This window comes from Ambystoma mexicanum, chromosome 6p, assembly GCF_040938575.1.
Source record: "Ambystoma mexicanum isolate Mex_15411 chromosome 6p, UKY_AmexF1_1, whole genome shotgun sequence".
NCBI classification, from domain to species: Eukaryota; Metazoa; Chordata; class Amphibia; order Caudata; family Ambystomatidae; genus Ambystoma; species Ambystoma mexicanum.
Window position 1 is genome coordinate 1,391,853,721 of NC_090935.1, and position 18,028 is coordinate 1,391,871,748.

General features: G+C 42.2%; 1 protein-coding gene across 11 annotated transcripts in view; it reads right to left on the reverse strand.

Moving 5' to 3' along the window:
* Positions 1-18,028, reverse strand: part of ADGRL3 (adhesion G protein-coupled receptor L3) — a 1,472,013-nt gene that overhangs the window by 44,792 nt on the left and 1,409,193 nt on the right. For all 11 annotated transcript variants that reach the window (XM_069626103.1, XM_069626104.1, XM_069626102.1 and 8 more), the window contains one exon: positions 485-581. In XM_069626103.1, the coding sequence (XP_069482204.1) occupies positions 485-581 (97 nt within the window). The remainder of the gene's footprint in view (positions 1-484; positions 582-18,028) is intronic.

Sequence of the window (18,028 nt, forward strand, 5' to 3'; positions counted from 1 at the left end):
TATATGTATTCTATGCAAAGCGCTATATAAATAGTACAGCATCAGGTCCTAGGGGGTCATCAATGAGGGGACCTTGAGCTAAAATGATCATCACTTCCCACATCCATTTAATTTCAAGGGTGTTGTTGCTCTTAAATCTGATCACCTTAACTAAAGTTTTTTCAATGAATATATATACCAAGAAAGTTACGGTGAGTTTAAAAAGGCTTGAAATAAAAACTTTCACCTGAAGGCGACAAAGAAAGAGAGAGCGATAGAAAATACATACTAACTCACTCTGGGAAATATTCTTACAAATGTATGTAAAAAGCAGCCAGGCGCCATGAATAATGGAGCACCCCGCTTCCTATACAGGCTTTATTCTACTCTGTTGTAATAACCGTATCTCAAGGCATAGGGTGGAAGAGTTTCAAAGGGATCCACGAGTTCCAGGCTCTGCAGGCAATCATCTCTGTAATACATTTGAATACAGGGCTATAATTACCTCTGTTGAGTGAGGCTGAACTGTTTATGTCTCCGGTGATAAAGGAAGACTCCGACTGCTTTCGGACAGTGTCGTTCCACATCCGACGAATCCGGCTCTGTGGAAAAAAAAGAGGAGACAGCGGCATAAAATCATACACATCATAGAGCCATCAGCACCACACGCATGCGCACCGCTTCTTTCCATCGGGTGATGTAACATTTCTCTCTCAGCACTGTTGAGTGGGCATGGTGATAGTCCTCCCGTTTTTCCCCATTTTCCTTTTTGCTGGTTTTCACCACATGGTATTGCAAGCAGTAGACACATTTCGCACTGTAAGCATGTACTGAGCCTTTATTTCAAGTTACAGATTTTTAAATACCCTCGAGATAACCGTGCAACGGACCCTGCGTGAATCAGGCAAACGGCTGGAAACAAACGAATGTAATACAAATAGGTAGAATGGAATGATAACATTCTTCTTTCAATCGCAGTTTAAACAAAGTGTAATATTCTCACACTCCCTATGCAGCACGATTGGAACAGTAGCGTAAACGTGGAGCTCCGTGAGGCCTCGACTTCAAATATCAAGCATGACTAATGAAGAGGCCCCGGATTCCGAGGCTCGCGCTGGAAGTGCGATTCTTGACGCGCGGCCATCTTGTCAAGTAACATTGCCTCAGGATGTCCACTCCTGATGCAACAGAAATGTCTGGGAAGCGTACAATGAATCGCGCACCATGGCTTTTGCGCTCCCACACCACCTTGCGTTCTGATACAAGTCGGTTTACTTTTCCCTTTCAGATACGCACACCAGAATATAAAGCGAAGGGGGCGAAATAGAGCGGTCAGCCTACAACAGCCAGCTTACCAGCTCTGACAACCTAGCCTGCAATGCGCACCACCGATGCTTTTGTTTCACTTGTGTTCAATATTTCAAAATAAATGACTTCTCCCAGAAACGTTGCTGCTTTTTCACAGATGTTTTCAATACTTTGGATCCCCTGAGGTTTCCGACAAATCAGATCTCCATTCTCAATGGCATCACGTCCTGTCGTGAGCCCATCATCTTTTACTGAGCAGGAAAGTCTTGACGTTACAGCTCCAGTTTCTATGCTTTATCAGCCTTTTTGTCTTTACAGTGTAACCATGGATTTATCATACTGTAAATTAATATTACTCCCTTGATTTGAATGCCCCATTTAGAATTAAATGTGCACTTGTCTCAGGTGATTCTCATAGCGTTTGTTTCTCCCATTGATTTCTCACTATAGCGTTTTCTCTGGGGTATGCCCCTTGCCAGTTCAGCACTGAACAATAAACATCACTCAGACAGTGCAAGCGTGACGTTGCCGAAGATGTTCTTGAATTGGAAACTAACTTTAGCTTTTTGCAAGCGCGCCTAAGAAACGCTCACAGTGATGCTGCAATACACGCTGCCCCTCCAACGAGGGACTTTAGCCGGTTTTACAGCTCGAAAGCACAACATCTCCTCTCCATTATTTCCACCCACTTCCGAATGGTGGTGCTGAAAACTGAATGGGAGAATGTTGTCTTGCTACACTGCTCAGAATCAGGCCACAGTCGCACTGGGTCATTTTGTAATCGAAGAAAACAGCACATGGACTAGAGCATGGAGCCTCTCTGCTCCTGCTTAAAAGACCACCACTTTTCTAATTTACAAAAGTGTCATTAAGCTTTCAGTAAATTAAAACATGTGGTGCTGCATTCTGGGAAATACCTTAATTAACATGGCGAAATGCATGCAGTAGATGTTCAGGGCACCTCAAAGTTGCAGTATATGAACTCCTGTATTTTGACACGCAAAAGCAACCGGCTCTCTGGCAGGACAATCCTCCCAAAGTCCCTGCCTTGCATTCCTGGTGGCTCCCGGGGCTGCTGTTAGATCAGGCTTCCAGATTCTTTCTTTTTCAGAATATAGTTCGTTTAACAACTGCTTGGAACAACACATTTCTATATTAGACGACCCTCTGAAAACAGGCCCCAAGTGAAAGCAGGGAGAACGTCACAGTGAGTTTTTCTCTGTGTACTAACATAATACCAGATGCGCAACCCTGTGCATTGCAACGTGCAGACGCTGGCTGTCTGGGCCACGAAATGAATGCCACCAGGATCACTCATTTTATGCATTTCCCAGCAAATTCCGTCTGCATTATCAAGGGCTGTGAGGTAGTGTATTTCTGCAAGCACTACTACTGTTTATTTAAGGGCAGCAGCTTCATATTCCATCTGCTTCTGTGGGCAGCTATAGAGTGTGACATCTCCAGAAAGATGCAGTTTACTCCCGTCTTCCTCACCTTCCCAAGAAGTGTTTTATAAACCATAGTCAGGCTACCACTAAATCAGGTTTGTATCAGGCCTTTCTGGGCAGCCAACATCTATGTGATATCTGTTGTCTAAATATGAGCAGGTTATAGCTCTCCACGCAGGAACTCAACAACTGCCTCTTGCCCTGTGTCGCCCCTTCAATTCTGTTTCAGCTTCCAGACTAGCGAGGTAGATCGGGTTGATAATGAAACAGACCGGTATTGATGTGTCTTCCTTTGGTGCTAATTTCTCAAGGGGTGCTATGGTACAAAGGTGTTTTTGTTTGGCTGCTTCTGGTGGACGATATCATAAAGGTGGCCAAGTGGTAAGGAGGCCACACCTTCACAGATATTCTACTTTAAGCCCGTTGAAAATGTTGCTTGTTGGTGGTGAGAGAGCTTTAAAAAAGCATAATACTCATCTAAACTTGACCCAGAATTGGAATTCCCATTACTTAGCTAGGACATGGAGGTCAGTATTAGTCCTCTCTCAGTTTCTAAAGAGTTTTTGCATTCCTGTCAAGTTGAGGTGCATGACATTCTAGTACCCACCCTTTTGATAATATCTATGTTTTTTCAAGGCACAGATGTGAATTATTTGAACCGAGCAGGTCCTTGATCACGTGCCCACTATTTGAGTCTGCAACCTTTCGCTCTCTAGATGTTTTGGACTACAACTCCCATCCACCCCAGACAGTACAGTTAATAGTGAGGGATCATAAGAGTTGTAGATCAAAACATCTGCACAGCTGCAAGGTCCAGACCCCCTTACTAATTTAACACTGGGAGGGTCAGATATTGGGTTAACTCACTAGTCATTCTGTTGTTATTATGCCCAACAATGCTGGATGTTTTAGGTTTGGTTAAACACAGGGTGTGATATCATGGAGGAATTTGAAGATCAAATTGGCCTGAAAACTTTGAGGCTCTGCATATTGAAAGTATTTATGGAAACTTATTTTTTTTATTTTTGCTGAGTGAAAAGTAAAGGAAGATGATGCATAATACTCGCGTCTGTGTCTTTAATGGAACTTAACCAGCCATATACAAATGAGTAATTGAATGCTGTAAATGTAACTAGACTAATGCACTAAACCAAACTGATGCTGAAAAAATGTGAACTGTGCTGCCCCTTTTAAGTGTGAGGTAGATGACGCCCTGTAGGGGGAATCAAAGCGCAATGAAATGTTTTCAAGTTCAAGTGATAGAGGTGCCAGAAAAAGGTATTATATTTATGATTTCCACCTCTTGTTGCCACAAGTGGTGGATCGTGGATCTCATCTGCTGCCCACCTCTCCCCCTCTGCTGTAATGTGGATACAATCTTTCCTAGCCAACAGAACCATGAGGGTCTTCTCATCTGGGGCTGCAGCAGACCCCATCCCCATCACCTGCGGTGTCCCACAAGGGTCCTGCATCTCCCCCACCCTCTATAACATCTTTACAAAACCTCTTTGACAAACTGGACCATCTGGGTGTCACCTACACAAACTACGCAGATGACACCCAGATACTCCTCACCATCACTGGCAACTACAATACAGGCGCTACCAGGATTAACAAAATATTCGCCATCATTCAGGCATGGATGGCCACACACGCCCTCTGCCTGAATGATGAGAAGACCAAGCTCCTCCTAGTCGGATCCCCTAACAACTTACAGAAACTTATCCCCGATTACTACAATTTCATCATAGATGGCAACATCATCCCAGTCGTGTAAAATGTGAAAACCCTAGGCTTCTACCTCAACGCCAATTCTAACCTCTCTAAACAAGTTAATATGACCGCCTCAGCCACCGCCTACACTGGAAAACTAATTAGGGCCTGCAGACCTTTTCTATCCATGAACAGCTGCCTCATTCTGGCCAGGGCCCTCATACAATCGAAGCTTGACTACTGCAATAGCCTCTACCTTGGTGCCAGCCAAGCTATAATCAAGAAACTTCAGACAGCATTAAATATTCCCAGGAGAGAGCACATCTCCCACATAAGAATATCCTGCAAATGGCTATCCATTCAACACAAAATAGACTTAAAAACCCTCTGCCTTACCTATAAAGCCCTAACCCACCTAGACTCCCCTGTACCTCACCAACAAACTCACCTTAAAACCAAACACAAGAATCACTATATCCTCTAATAATCTCTGCCTCACTGTGCCCAGATTCACCACCAAAACAGCTGGGGGGCTTGTTTCACTGTCCTTGCCCCTCAACTTTGGAACACCTTGCCACTGAATATTAAATTGGCCATAACCTTCCAATTGTTCAGAAAATTAGTCATTAGTTGGCTTCTGGAGAAGGCAACCCTCAGATAGACTAAACCTATTTCTAACTGTATATATTGTACATACCCTGAAATGTTTAACCGTGAAATCTAACTACCTGCTTGTACATACTGCATCTGGCATATTACCTCCACAAGTGTATAATTGCAATTATTTTTATATATACTAAAATACTGTAACTATGTAACCTGTCCTTAAGCGCCCATTCACCCCTGGGTCTGGAGCGCTATAATAAATAAAATAAACAAACAAAACATACAAACAAACAACAATGGTGCATCTGCGGGATGCAGGTAATCACCTGCACACCTGAGAGAAAATACTCCACACATTGGGTCTTTGAGTAAATTCCACCGAACAACTGGGTTTTTACCAATGTCAAGGAATACAGGTGATGCAGAATGCCCTAGTTTAAAAGGGAACTTCATTTCTAAAAGTGTGAAGAGGCCCACATCTGTCAAAAATATACTCCAGCTAACAGGAGAACATAGCCTTTGTTACGAAATACATTTTAAAGTGAAATGTTGCCATGTTTTTTCAAGAAATACCCTTTTACTATACATGGAAGAAATTACCCAAATACAAATTCCAAACTTAACACCAGAGATAATCTCTTTACAAGATGATGTGACATTTTATTTAAATTGCCAATTGTGGATGCATTCAGAGTTGCAAATGCTTGTTATGTACAAAGCTTATAATCATATAGTGGACTTAAATAATACCCCACAGTATAAATATGTAGAAAAGTAGCGATTCCTTTGGGTGGTTTGCATAACATTGGTGTTGGATTCTGCCTAACAATGCCAACTTCCCAGTTGACTATGGTTTCAACTAGGTGCCAGATAGCTCTCACACCTTTGAGAGTCTTCCGAGGTTTCATGGGGAGAATGATGGAGAAACATCTTAAAAATCCCAGGATATTAAATCTGTGGGCTTCATGCCAGATTTACATCTCGGGTAAACAGATGGTCAGATGTATAAGCAAGCATCAAAACAATGTACCTATTAATTGGCATCTATGGACCCTGTTTCCCATTAAAATCAGCCATTTTACTGGTGCTAATGCAATGAGAACAATGGGTCCTGTCAAGGAACACACTATTCATTGATCAAGGCATTACAAAGAGCTGTTTATTTAGCTCATGTGCTGAAGACAAGACTCCAAGTTGAATTGCATTGCAAGTCTGGGCATGTATATTTCTCTTCGTTATAAAACAGCACATCTCATGTACCATATTTACCTATGATATGATAGTTTATTTATATAGCGCTTATACACAATGTGTTTCAAAGCGCTTAAATCTGCAAACGTGAATAGCACTTATAACTTTTGAATAAGACAAGACCTAGACATATGGTATTTGGTCAATTGTGAAGCTAGGAGTCTCCTCTTCTTTGTGACACAAAATTCACACTGATGAAGTTTTCTGATAATCAATGAGAACAATTCATAAAAATATGAAGCAACATTCCAAATAGTGGCGTTGCATATTCATGCGTGCATCTGCAAACTACGATTCTAATCATCTTCATTTCATTGAATTGGCATCTTGCTGACATGATTTATGAAACACATAGAATTTGCTGTCAAGTGTTAGGAGTGGTTTTAGGCCACCCACCTTTTCTGATCACAAGTACAGAAATTATAATCATCCAATGAAGATTGGGGTGTGTATTCAATGGGAGTGCCTCGGTGGTATGGTAAGCCAATTGAAGGATCAGGCCAATTAAATAGTTAGCATAAGTAAGACAGTCTGGGAATTGAAGACACTTTAAAAACTGCTCACACAGAAGGGATATGATTCTTACACTGGTAAGAGCGGCAGGAAAGAACCTGCTTCTATTGGGTAGATTAAAAAGAGAGACCATCTTAAGGGTCAGATAAGAGAAGGTTCCTGTTTTAGGGCATGATTCCTATCCACCAGGGAACCTGCAAACGGAAACCTGACGAGGACAGACACTGCTCTGGGGACAAATGAGGGGTTTTGTTTTCCTGGCTCTAGGCAAAGCAGAATAATCAAAATTGAGTGTCAGATTCCCCTAAAATAAATGATATTTGCTCTTTCACTATTTGTCCTTAAGTCCTGGAAAGGGGATGGTTTGAGAAGGCTGCATCAAAATATATTGATTTAAATGTAAAACAAACAGAGGCCAATAAAATCCAACTTAAAATACATCATTGTGTGTGCAATGCTATCAATAGCACTTTCGATTCATTTGGCATGCAGCTCTTTAAAAATCATAATTTCATAAAATGTTATAGTGTTTTCACAGAAATAGTTAACATTTGGATGTGATGTGATGATTTCCAAAGCAGAGCCTAATGAGAATTTTGATAATGCGGATTTGGTGAAAGCCATAGCTAGTTACTAAGGATTGGGAGAATAGAGCACATTTATAGGAGTCTTTTCTGTTCCCATAAAACAGTGCAAATGTAAATCCTGTGCAACCCCTCATTGTAAAATTGAACCATGTGATTTGTATGTGATTTGAAAGGGGAGGGGTATTTATTTATATTTGTTCAATAGAATCGGAAAAACATTTTCCCAGGTTGGGAGGGGGAACTGACATTCTGTACATTCTAATTCAATAACACAGCTACCCTTAACCAAAACGTGCAGAATTGTAATGTAAGCCTATTTTAAATGGTACAAACATGTAAGCAGCCCATAGCACCAAGTCTGCGTGACAGTTCTCTCATTCTTTACATTTTAAGTGTTACTGTCGGAAGTAAAGTACTTTGATGTAATTGTTAATGTGACTTTATGAATAAATTGGAGATATTTTCGTGAAGTCAAAGATTTTGAGATACTGAACAACTATATGTATATAAAAACAGAGCAACAAAGTTGAAGCAAGCACTGAGGATTTGAACTCCAAAAAAGGCTCCTCATTTAATGCCGAAAAATAAGTGCACTGGGAATGCGTCTTGCCATTTTAAAATTCCAATTTATTTAGGCATCACAATAGACGAGACTAAAATTGAGTATGATGCGTTTCGCAACAAGCCGGTTGCTTGCTCACGTCAATATATGGGGATAGCCGCCCTATAGATAAGATGAGTCGTACTCCCATAGGCACTCCTCAAAATCCTATTGTTAATAACTTTTGATTCGAGAAATGGATTTGAATGAAATTTCAAATGTAATTAAAGACTCGCGGGCCCTGCCAGGCCGCAAAGTTTCCTAAAGATCTGTTAAAATATAAAAAAAGTTATTAAGAAGCCAAAACATTTTTTTTCTCCAAACGTGCAGCAAACTTCCCATTCCTTTTCCCATTGACAAACAAGGTCAATTTTTGCCAACGCACACAACCCAATCCGCTGGATGGATTTGGACCAGGTCTGAAACAACTTGGGCATGAAGAGTTGCTCCACGTTCCATGCATGGTTTGAGGTTATTCTATGCAGTAGTTAATTAACTATTTTTGACGGACAAGGGGGTGCCACTTCTTAAAAATAGATAGCTATACCTCAGGGATTTACCCAAAACCGGGGTTTTAAGAAATGAAATGACCACCATCTTGTTTTTCTCTCAATGCGAGAGAAAATCGTGGCTATAGCGGATGACATGAGAGAATGAAACGCAGGAAGAAAGCTATTTACAGCTCAAAAAACATGCAAACGGCATGAGGCTGGAGGCGTGGGGCTGGCTAGAGGGCACCAATTGAAATTTGGGAATTGGAGGGGGTCTAGGGACTGAGTTTGCAAGCCAAAGCTTTCTGTAGATAGTCTATAGCCTCAAATGGCAGAAATCACAAAGCAAACTGTGTCACAGAAACAGTGGGAGAAAGCAGGGGAGGTGGGAGGCCATTGGGGAGTGGGGGGGGGGAGTGGTCACAGATGAGGGGGCAGTTGGTGAGAGTCTCGAGGGGCAGGAAAGCAATTTTTTTCCAGCAGTTTTTCCGATATTCATGGCTATATTCGAGGATATAAAGGACTACGGAAAGCCGAGGGTATGTGTAGTTCAACACCCACAGTTCCAGTGTTTTCTTTTAAAGATAGTTTTACAGCTATAGTGACATCAGGGGTGAAAAATCACTGGCCATGGCCACTGACACGATTGCCATCCAGGTCTCCCATTCATGGAGTAACCAGGACAGATCCTGTTTAGCTTCAAAGTGAGAAAGGGGCCATCCTTCTCAGTCCATGTTGCCCAATAAATGAGCCAAAGTTACAAGACCGCTTAGAGAAATGGGTCTGCCCTTTCCTTGCTTTGAATCTAAGCAGGGTCAGTCCCGGTTGCTGCAGCCACATTTTTTAAAAAATCTTGCAACTGTCAGTCCTTGAACGTTTTTCACTCAGAGACCATTTTTTGCCTTTTGCTGAATTGCATTTCCGGTATTTGTAGTCTCCCAGTAAATAATTAAAAAATAGATATGTTTACAGCAACAATGGATTTCCCATCCCAGCAGTAACTGAGACAAACCCTGCCTTGCTTCAAAGCGAGGAAGGTTTCATACCCCTAAGGCCATGCTGCCTAATAAATGAGCCCACCTTACAAGACCACTTAGAGAATCATGGCCTAAGGGGGCTGGATCCTTCTTCGCTTTGAAACTAAGGAGGGTTGGTACCAGTTACTGCATGGATGGGAGACTGTCCACAATCCTGAATGCTATGTGTTTTCTTAGTTTTAAATAGCTCATAGCACACAGCATCGGAATTCCTTTTTTTTACTGTGCCACTGTCATACTTTGAAGGTTTTGCACTCAGACAATATGTTTGCCTTTTTCTGAATTACATTTTGGTACTCGCAATCAAGATGGGGGGAATAAAGCCACAATTTAACACTTTTTGCCTAACATTGTTCTATATGTCTTGGGAGTATAGCTCAGGGGCAACATGCTCGCCTTGGAAGCAAGACAACGCTGAGCAAAACAGGTTTTATCCACAGGTCTGAGCTTAGAAACATCTGGGTAGTAAGCACGTTATAAATAACCCATTACAATATGAATTTATATATTTGAGTGACACTATGCTATGTGTCATTTTCAAGTTATCTTTATTAAGCAGAGTATTGTTGAAAGACAGACAGGGGGTGAGGTGGGGAAATGATGAGAGGACAAGTAAGTCATGAGTATTTGCCCACAGTGTGGCAAGAGAGTTTGCAATCCTGGACACTGGTGCAGTTATGTTCCCCTAATTGTGGCTGTTTTTCAGGGCACAAGTGAAAGACTCATGTGGGTGGACGTAACCCTTTGATTTTTTTAGGTTGGCAAGTTTGCTCAAGTATTTGGCTACCAGGATTTTATTCATGTTGTCATGTTCCCAGTGCAGAAGCTTACTCACAAGACCAAAAGCACTTGTTTCGTATTGGGATTTAGTTTTCCCAGGAATATTTCACGACAGATTGCTGGATTTAACTGGTGAGCACCTTTTATACTTTGCCAGCATATGTATTGGAACATTTCCTCTCTCAGGTTATTTCCTGGTGTTCATTACTTTTTTTATAGGCTAATGCAATTTTGTCTTGCACACTTTCGTCTAAGGAGTAGGTATACTGAACTACCTTTTTATATTTCACTTTAAGATATATGTTCACTTACTGTGCATATATTCATGGGTGCCAGATTTTGATTTTCGCCATGCGTGTAGAAAGTACGGGGATATATGTTATTCTTGCAGCCGGTTATTTTTTTCCTGTTTCCGTGCTGCTTAAATGTGGTCAGTTGGGGTCGTGCGATGTATCCCAACAGTCACCAAGAGCCTGGCCATAAAACAAGGGGCTTGTAGCACGTAGCTTAACCAAAGTGTGGTCCATGGCAAATAATTGAATCTCACTGCGCATTGCCTAAAAACATTGAGTTCTCAAAGCCTGCAATCTGAAGGCCATGGCTAGTGGTCTTGTAGAATCTTATAATGGACAGTGTGCACGGCCAGAGGCCATGCCTGCTGACCATGGCCAAAGACCATGCTAGTGGTTTGGAAGCGTTCTAAAAATCTATGGAATAACAAAACTCTTGAAATTCAAGGAAACAATTTTAGTTGCAGGGACATTAAGGTGAGAACTTAACAGCAAAAAAAAAACCACTGAAATTCAGCTAAAGTCACCTTAACTTTTCCTTCTTCTTCTGTTTCTGCACTGGCGCCAGCTCTTTCTTTCCCCCGGGTATGTAAGTATTTTCTGATACTGCATGTAATCTGGGAAGAACCTTTGACAGTACCCTCTTCTTTTCACACCACATCAATACCACTGCCCGTACCTGTTGGATCCATCAACATGTACATGTTTTCCATTTATGCAACGTATCTAAGATTTGTCATCTTTTGTCCTTGTCCTTTTCCACTACAAATACCATTATTTCTGCCTTCATCTTCTCTTGTCTTTCCTACTGATCATCTCTGCTTTTTGGTCTTCCTGCTTACCAGCTTTCCCCATTTTGGTCAGTCTACCATCAATCTTTTTATTGGCTCTTTTGAATCTCGACTTTTTGTTTCTTAAATATCATCTTCTAATCTCTCTTCCCAACCCCATATTGTTTATTTCTTTCTATCCCCCCCTCAATCTTTGTACACTGACTCTCTTTGTATTCTTGTTGTGCCAAAGACTCCCTGTGCCCCTTCCCGTTTTCAGTATTATGTCTTGCTCGCTCCGAAGTATTGGAATTACCTGTCTCTTAACTCTGTGTTCTGTACCCTGCCTGTTTTCTGCGCTAGACTTAAACTGTGTCTTCTTTCTTCACCTCTTAATCCTATGTTGTGATGTATTGCCATTTTGCATTTTTATTCATGATTTTGTACCGCATGTTCTCTCTCATTCAGCACTTGGGCATAAGCGCTCGATAAATAAATACAAATACAGACGCATGCCATAACTACTACCATCTGTGATGTGTTTAGACTATACTTTTTCAAATTGACTTCTGCCCTGCAGGAGTACAAGAATAAGATAAGGCTAAAACACACTCAGCCCTCACTCTTATAACAAACCAAGAGCCAACACAATCATAAAAGTAAAACAGGCACAGTCAAAAGATATACCTCTGCTGCTTTTTGTGGTAAAGTGGGCTAAGGGAAGGCTATAGTCTTAAGAGGGGTGCACATGTAGTTCAGTAGCAGCCCAAACAGCGAAGTGGAACAGTCCAAAAAAAGGAATGTCCAATTAAGGCTCTATAAAAATATATACACTTTAATTAAACATACTATGTACATTAATAACTAACTGGAAGAACACTATACAAAAAACACCCATAAGGAAAAAACACAGACTAAGCAAATATTGTAGATGCATCACTCTGCGTAATGATCACATGGTGAAAGGCAAGCAAAAACAACAACGGTTTTAAAAGAAAGCATATGTACTTGTGTGCAAAAAGTGTCTAAAGTGACTGGAGTAGTCTCTAGGGCCCAGAAATTGACCAAGGGCATACTTAGCAGACAATAGTACCTTCTTTGCAGTTCTTGGTGGATTGACAGCGCCGAACCAGACTCAGCAGGGTCCAGGAAAATCTTTGCAAGTGATGATCCAAAGATGCTTCAAGAGGATTCCCAAGATGGTTCAAATGAAGTCATAGGAGACTCCTTATTTTATAAGCAAAACCCCCCAGGTGATTGGACTAAAGCTAGTCTGCTTTAGTGGTCCAACCCCCTACTCTTGAAATGAATCGACTTTGCCCTTATAATGTCACACCCAAAGTGCTTTGCTCCAGAGGAAGTGGCGGGGACAGGACAGAGAAAGAGAGGCAGAAATAAACAAAATGGTGGAACCTTCCAAAAACTGTGCAGTGCCCTCTCTGTCTATCCTAGCTCTGCCCCTCCCTTTCACAACAGGGAGGCCTTTAGAAATGCAGAACCCTGGTGTGAGGTTACTCCCTATGAATGGGTGTGCAACTTGGATGCCTAGACCTAGGGCAGCTGCCTACTGTGAGGATTTCCCTGGCAGAGGGTGTTGCCTGTCCTTACAAAGAGATAAAGCAAGAGGTATAGCCATTCAGGTTACTGTCCTGTCAGGATCAACCCATCTGACCCGAATACACATCACCTTCCACAGCTGAGCTTGGCTAACAGGAGCGGACACATTTGTGATATCAAATTGGATGTGGCTGTAATAATTGTGAGAATACAATCCACCATACCCTAACTCAGGTATGCTTATATTTAAAGATTATTATGCCACCAGGAGGTAGAGCAATAATTGTATGGTTAAAGAACAGTGGAGCATATCTTAAATGCAGCCCCGGTGCTGCAGAGACTTGGCTGTCAATGCAGCTGTCAAATGGGCTCCTGTGACCTCTGAACCTGCTCTGTGCCACTGGTAGGGTAATTATGCAGCAGGACACAGGTACACACTGTTCTTTTGGCATGGAGCTTATGAGAGATGAGTCTGATCAGCAGAATTCCCTTTCAGGGATGGAATTAGCTGCATCAATTTATTAATTTAATAAAAAATCAAAAAAGCCAGGGCTTTCATACCCCTGCCAGATGGCAATTCATCCTAATAATGACACCAGATTGTGGCCTATAATCTATGTTAGTATAAATAATTCTGCCTGGCGTGTATGTACTGCAGACTTAGCAATGAGTAGCATTCTAGTAGGTTTATATTCAGGATAGCAGGGATTGTAGAAATGTAACACTATCATATAATGCACAGATTTTCTCCACTGGGCTTTTAATATTTTATCAATATTGATATTTTATTTCTATCGCTCTCGTACACAAGTGTTTTCAGAGCACGACAAGGCAAGGGAGGAGAACAGAGGGGAACAAAACAAAGATCTTACTAGGCCCATTGACATTGAGAACGCGTAAGTGCATGGGAGAGGGGGAGGGGAAAAGAGCATCGAAGGGCGAGAAGTGGAGAGTGCAGAGCAAAGAAGAAACAGATACATAATAATAAATAAAACAGGCAATAATAAATAATACAGGCAACAAACAGTGGTAGTGCAGCCAGCAATTGGCAAGTGCTTTAAGTGGGCTGGGTTTAAGGCAGCAGACAGGGTCGGTCTGATAAGTGCAGGAAGAAAAAAGGGGGGGCTGTATGGGTGGCCTGGAGGCAGTGAGGTAGGGTGGCAGGGTGAGCAGGTACCTGGGCCCAGAGGACAGAGGGTGGCCAGGTGCACAGTGCCAAGAGAGAACAGATCAGCAGGGGAGAGTGGGAGCGAAGGCAGAAGCAAAGAGGAAGGTCTTGAGGAGCTTCCAGAACCAGAGATGGTTCTCCTCAAGTTTTAGAGTGGCAGCAAAGCTGTTCCAGAGTTATGCCCCAGCCAAAGACAGCGATCTACCCCAGCTCGTTTCTTTGAAAACAACTGACCCTGAGGGAGTTAGAGGAGCGAAGAGCTCGATAGGGGAGGTATTTGCAGAGGGATAGCTGAAGGTATTTTTGGATCCAGGCCTCAGAAAGCCTGGTGGATAATGCAGAGGGTTTTGAATTTAATCCTTGCATCCACTGGGAGACAATGGAGAGATTTCAGAGCTGGAGGGATACGATCCCAGGGATTGAGGCCAAGGACAAGTCTCGCAGTTCTGTTCTGGATTAGTTGCAGAGGGCGGAGAGTAGAGGCAGGTAGATTTAGAAAGAGGCTGTTAAAATAGTCCAACCTAGAGAGAACCAGAGCTTGGGAGACCATAAGCTTCTGGGGGAAGGAGAGGAACTGCAGAGTATCTCTGAGGAGGTGCAGTAGGAAGTTTGACTTTTTAGAGACATCAGAGAAGTGAGCGCAGAAGGAAAATGTGGAGTCAAAAATGACCCTGCGTTTCTTAGCCTCACAGGTGGGGGTAGGAGGCCGGCCAAGGGAGGCCAGCCAGAGAGTGAGGGGAAAGGATGGTGAAGGTGTGCCGATGAGGAGGATCTCCGTCTTGCTGGAATTCATACAAAGATCATTGGCCGCACACCAATCTTGATTGGCAGTTAGGCAATCAGAGATGGGAGAGGAGGTGGCCGAGGGTAGCCTGAAAATAAGTTGAGTGTCGTCAGCATGGCACTGGAAATTTGAGCAGAAAATGGCAATGTATTGGGCGAGAGTTGCCAGGCATTGGTTGAAAAGCCAGGGTAAGAGGTTAGACCCCCGGGGAATGCAACAGGTAGAGAGGAAGTTAGATGATAGGAAGGACCCAAGTTGGACCTGGGAGGGTCGGTCAGAGAGGAAGGAGGTCAGACAGGCCAGAGCCTGATCAGTGATACCCAGGGTTATCACGGAGACAGTTGAGCAGGATGATATGGTTGACTGTGTCGAAGGCAGAAGAGAGATCAAGGAGGATGAGGACAGAGGGAATGTTAGAGTCAAGGTTGGAGAGCAGATTTAATAACAAAACAAGAACCAAACCGCCCCAAACATTAGGGGGTACTAACAAATGTTATTACTACAAAAATCAAGTGATGCATAGGAAAGATATCTTTAGATGTAATTAAAATGTACCCGATTTTCAGGGTGCATGTACAGTTGTATTTACTAGATGATCACGCTATCCTCTGACTGATGTATCATTGAATTGATACAAATTTCTTTTTTTGTTTGAGCGAGAAAGTGCTTATTTTCCAGCAATCTTTTATTGTTGTCTAACGTGTGTGGTTTTACATTTAATAGGGTGCACTTGGTGCACACTGTATCTTGCTTACACTTTATTTCATGGGTTTTTTGTCCCCCTTTCTTTTTTTGTCCCCCTTTCTAATGAAAATGTGTGTGTGTGTGTATATATATATATATATATATATATATATATATATATATATATATCAATGAAAAAACTTTGTTAAAGGGACGTTATGGTTAAGTTGCGCTACTAAAAACCTATGAAATTCAGTGAAAAAACTTTGTTAAAGGGACGTTATGGTAAAGTTGCGCTACTAAAAACCTATGAAATTCAGAGAAAAAACTTTGTCAAAGGAACGTTATGGTTCCAAGTAAAACCGAAAAACCCTTGAAATTCGCCAGTTATGGTAAGATAAGCAACCATAACTCGCGCCACCACCGTGCACTGCTAAGACTAACACCCAGGACATCAAAGATGACATCACAAATGTCATTGATGACATCACTGATGACATCACGTGTATGTACTTTTCATGAAATATGTGTATAAGGGATTCTTATTATAATGTTGCGAAACAAGTGTCAAGGATCATTGCAATAAATATCATACCCTAATTAGTGCATTGAACGATGCATTGATATAAATAGCATTCTATTATGGGGTTCTATCTAGTATACTAAGCTACTGATACAGAAACATAACATGGTGTGCAGTGTACAAGATGAAGGTATAATATTCGTAATGTTAATATGTTGAATAATGAAATGATAATTGTTTTCTTAATAGATTTTTGTGTATTGTGAAATATGTAATACGTAGCTAATAAAACATTACTATAGACAAAACACAAAGACACAAGAACACATACCAATATGGGTATATACAGCAAAAGTGAAGTAACCAAAAAAGCACAAGTAGTAGCAGAAACAATTCATAACTTAACTGATTATTTTCATGCAAATAAATGATTGCTCTGTTTCAAAGCTGCTATTCACCCTATGTATATGTATCACTTGATGTGATTGGACCCACAGGGAAAGTACAGCCATAAAAAAAAAAACAGAACTATCAGAAAGTGCTCATAAGTCTATTGATTATCTTTATGCACAAAAAGGATTGCTGTCTTTCAAGCTTGTGTCTTCCTGTATGTATATGTTTCATATGATGTGACTGGACTCTAACAGAATTACTGTAAGAACCTACTTGAAGGATATGTCTACAAATAAAATAAAATGTTTAGTTTCTGACTGTTACTGAAGAAAACCATGTGGCCTAGATATGTCAGCAAAAGAAAAAAGAGTGAGCCAGACATGTGATGTCATCTGATGTCATCAATGACATTTGTGATGTCATCTTTGATGTCCTGGGTGTTAGTCTTAGCAGTGCACGGTGGTGGCGCGAGTTATGGTTGCTTAGCTTACCATAACTGGCGAATTTCAAGGGTTTTTCGGTTTTACTTGGAACCATAACGTTCCTTTGACAAAGTTTTTTCACTGAATTTCATAGGTTTTTGGTAGCGCAACTTTACCATAACGTCCCTTTAACAAAGTTTTTTCACTGAATTTCATAGGTTTTTAGTAGCGCAACTTAACCATAACGTCCCTTTAACAAAGTTTTTTCATTGAATTTCATAAGTTTTTATTAGTGCAACTTAACAATAACGTCCCTGTAACATTTTTGTTTTACTAAATTTTAAAGGTTTTTATTAGTACAACGTGACCATAACATCCTTTTCAATAGATGAAGACCACTAACATCTTATGTCCTCAAAGTGGGAATGCCGGGTGGTAAAAAAAACAAAAAGATTTTCCTTCCTACGCCGAGACGCCTGTCGTAGGAAGGAAAATCTTTTACCAAGATGGCCACCATGGAAAGGGAAGGCGGGGTGTATAAAGAACACAACGGCGCATGAGCGGGGTTGGGGGGGCACAGGGGAGACACATGGGCATGAGCGGGGGGTGAGAGGGAACAGGGTACAAACGGGGCATGAGCAGGGGGTGGGGGGGGTAAAGGAAGGAAACACAGGGCATGAGCGGTGGTGGGGGGAACACGAGAGAGACACGGGGTATGAGCAGCGGGTGGGGAGGAACATGAGGGAGACACGGGGTATGAGCAGGGGGTGGGGAGGAACACGAGGGAGACACAGGGCATGAGCGGGGGTACAGGGCACATACGGGACACGAGCGGGGGTGGGGAGGAAAGGAGAGAGACAAGGGGCATGAGCAGGGGGTGGGGGGAACATGAGGGAGACACGGGGTATGAGCAGGGGGTGGGGGGAACACGAGGGAGACACGGAGCATGAGCGGGGGTAACACGAGGGAAACACGGGGCATGAGCGGGGGTGGGGGGAACACGAGGGAGACACGGAGCATGAGCGGGGGGTGGGGAGAACAGGAGACAGACACGGGGCATGAGCGGGGTGCAACAGGAGAGAGACACGGGACATGAGCGGGTGGGGGGAACCGGAGACAGACA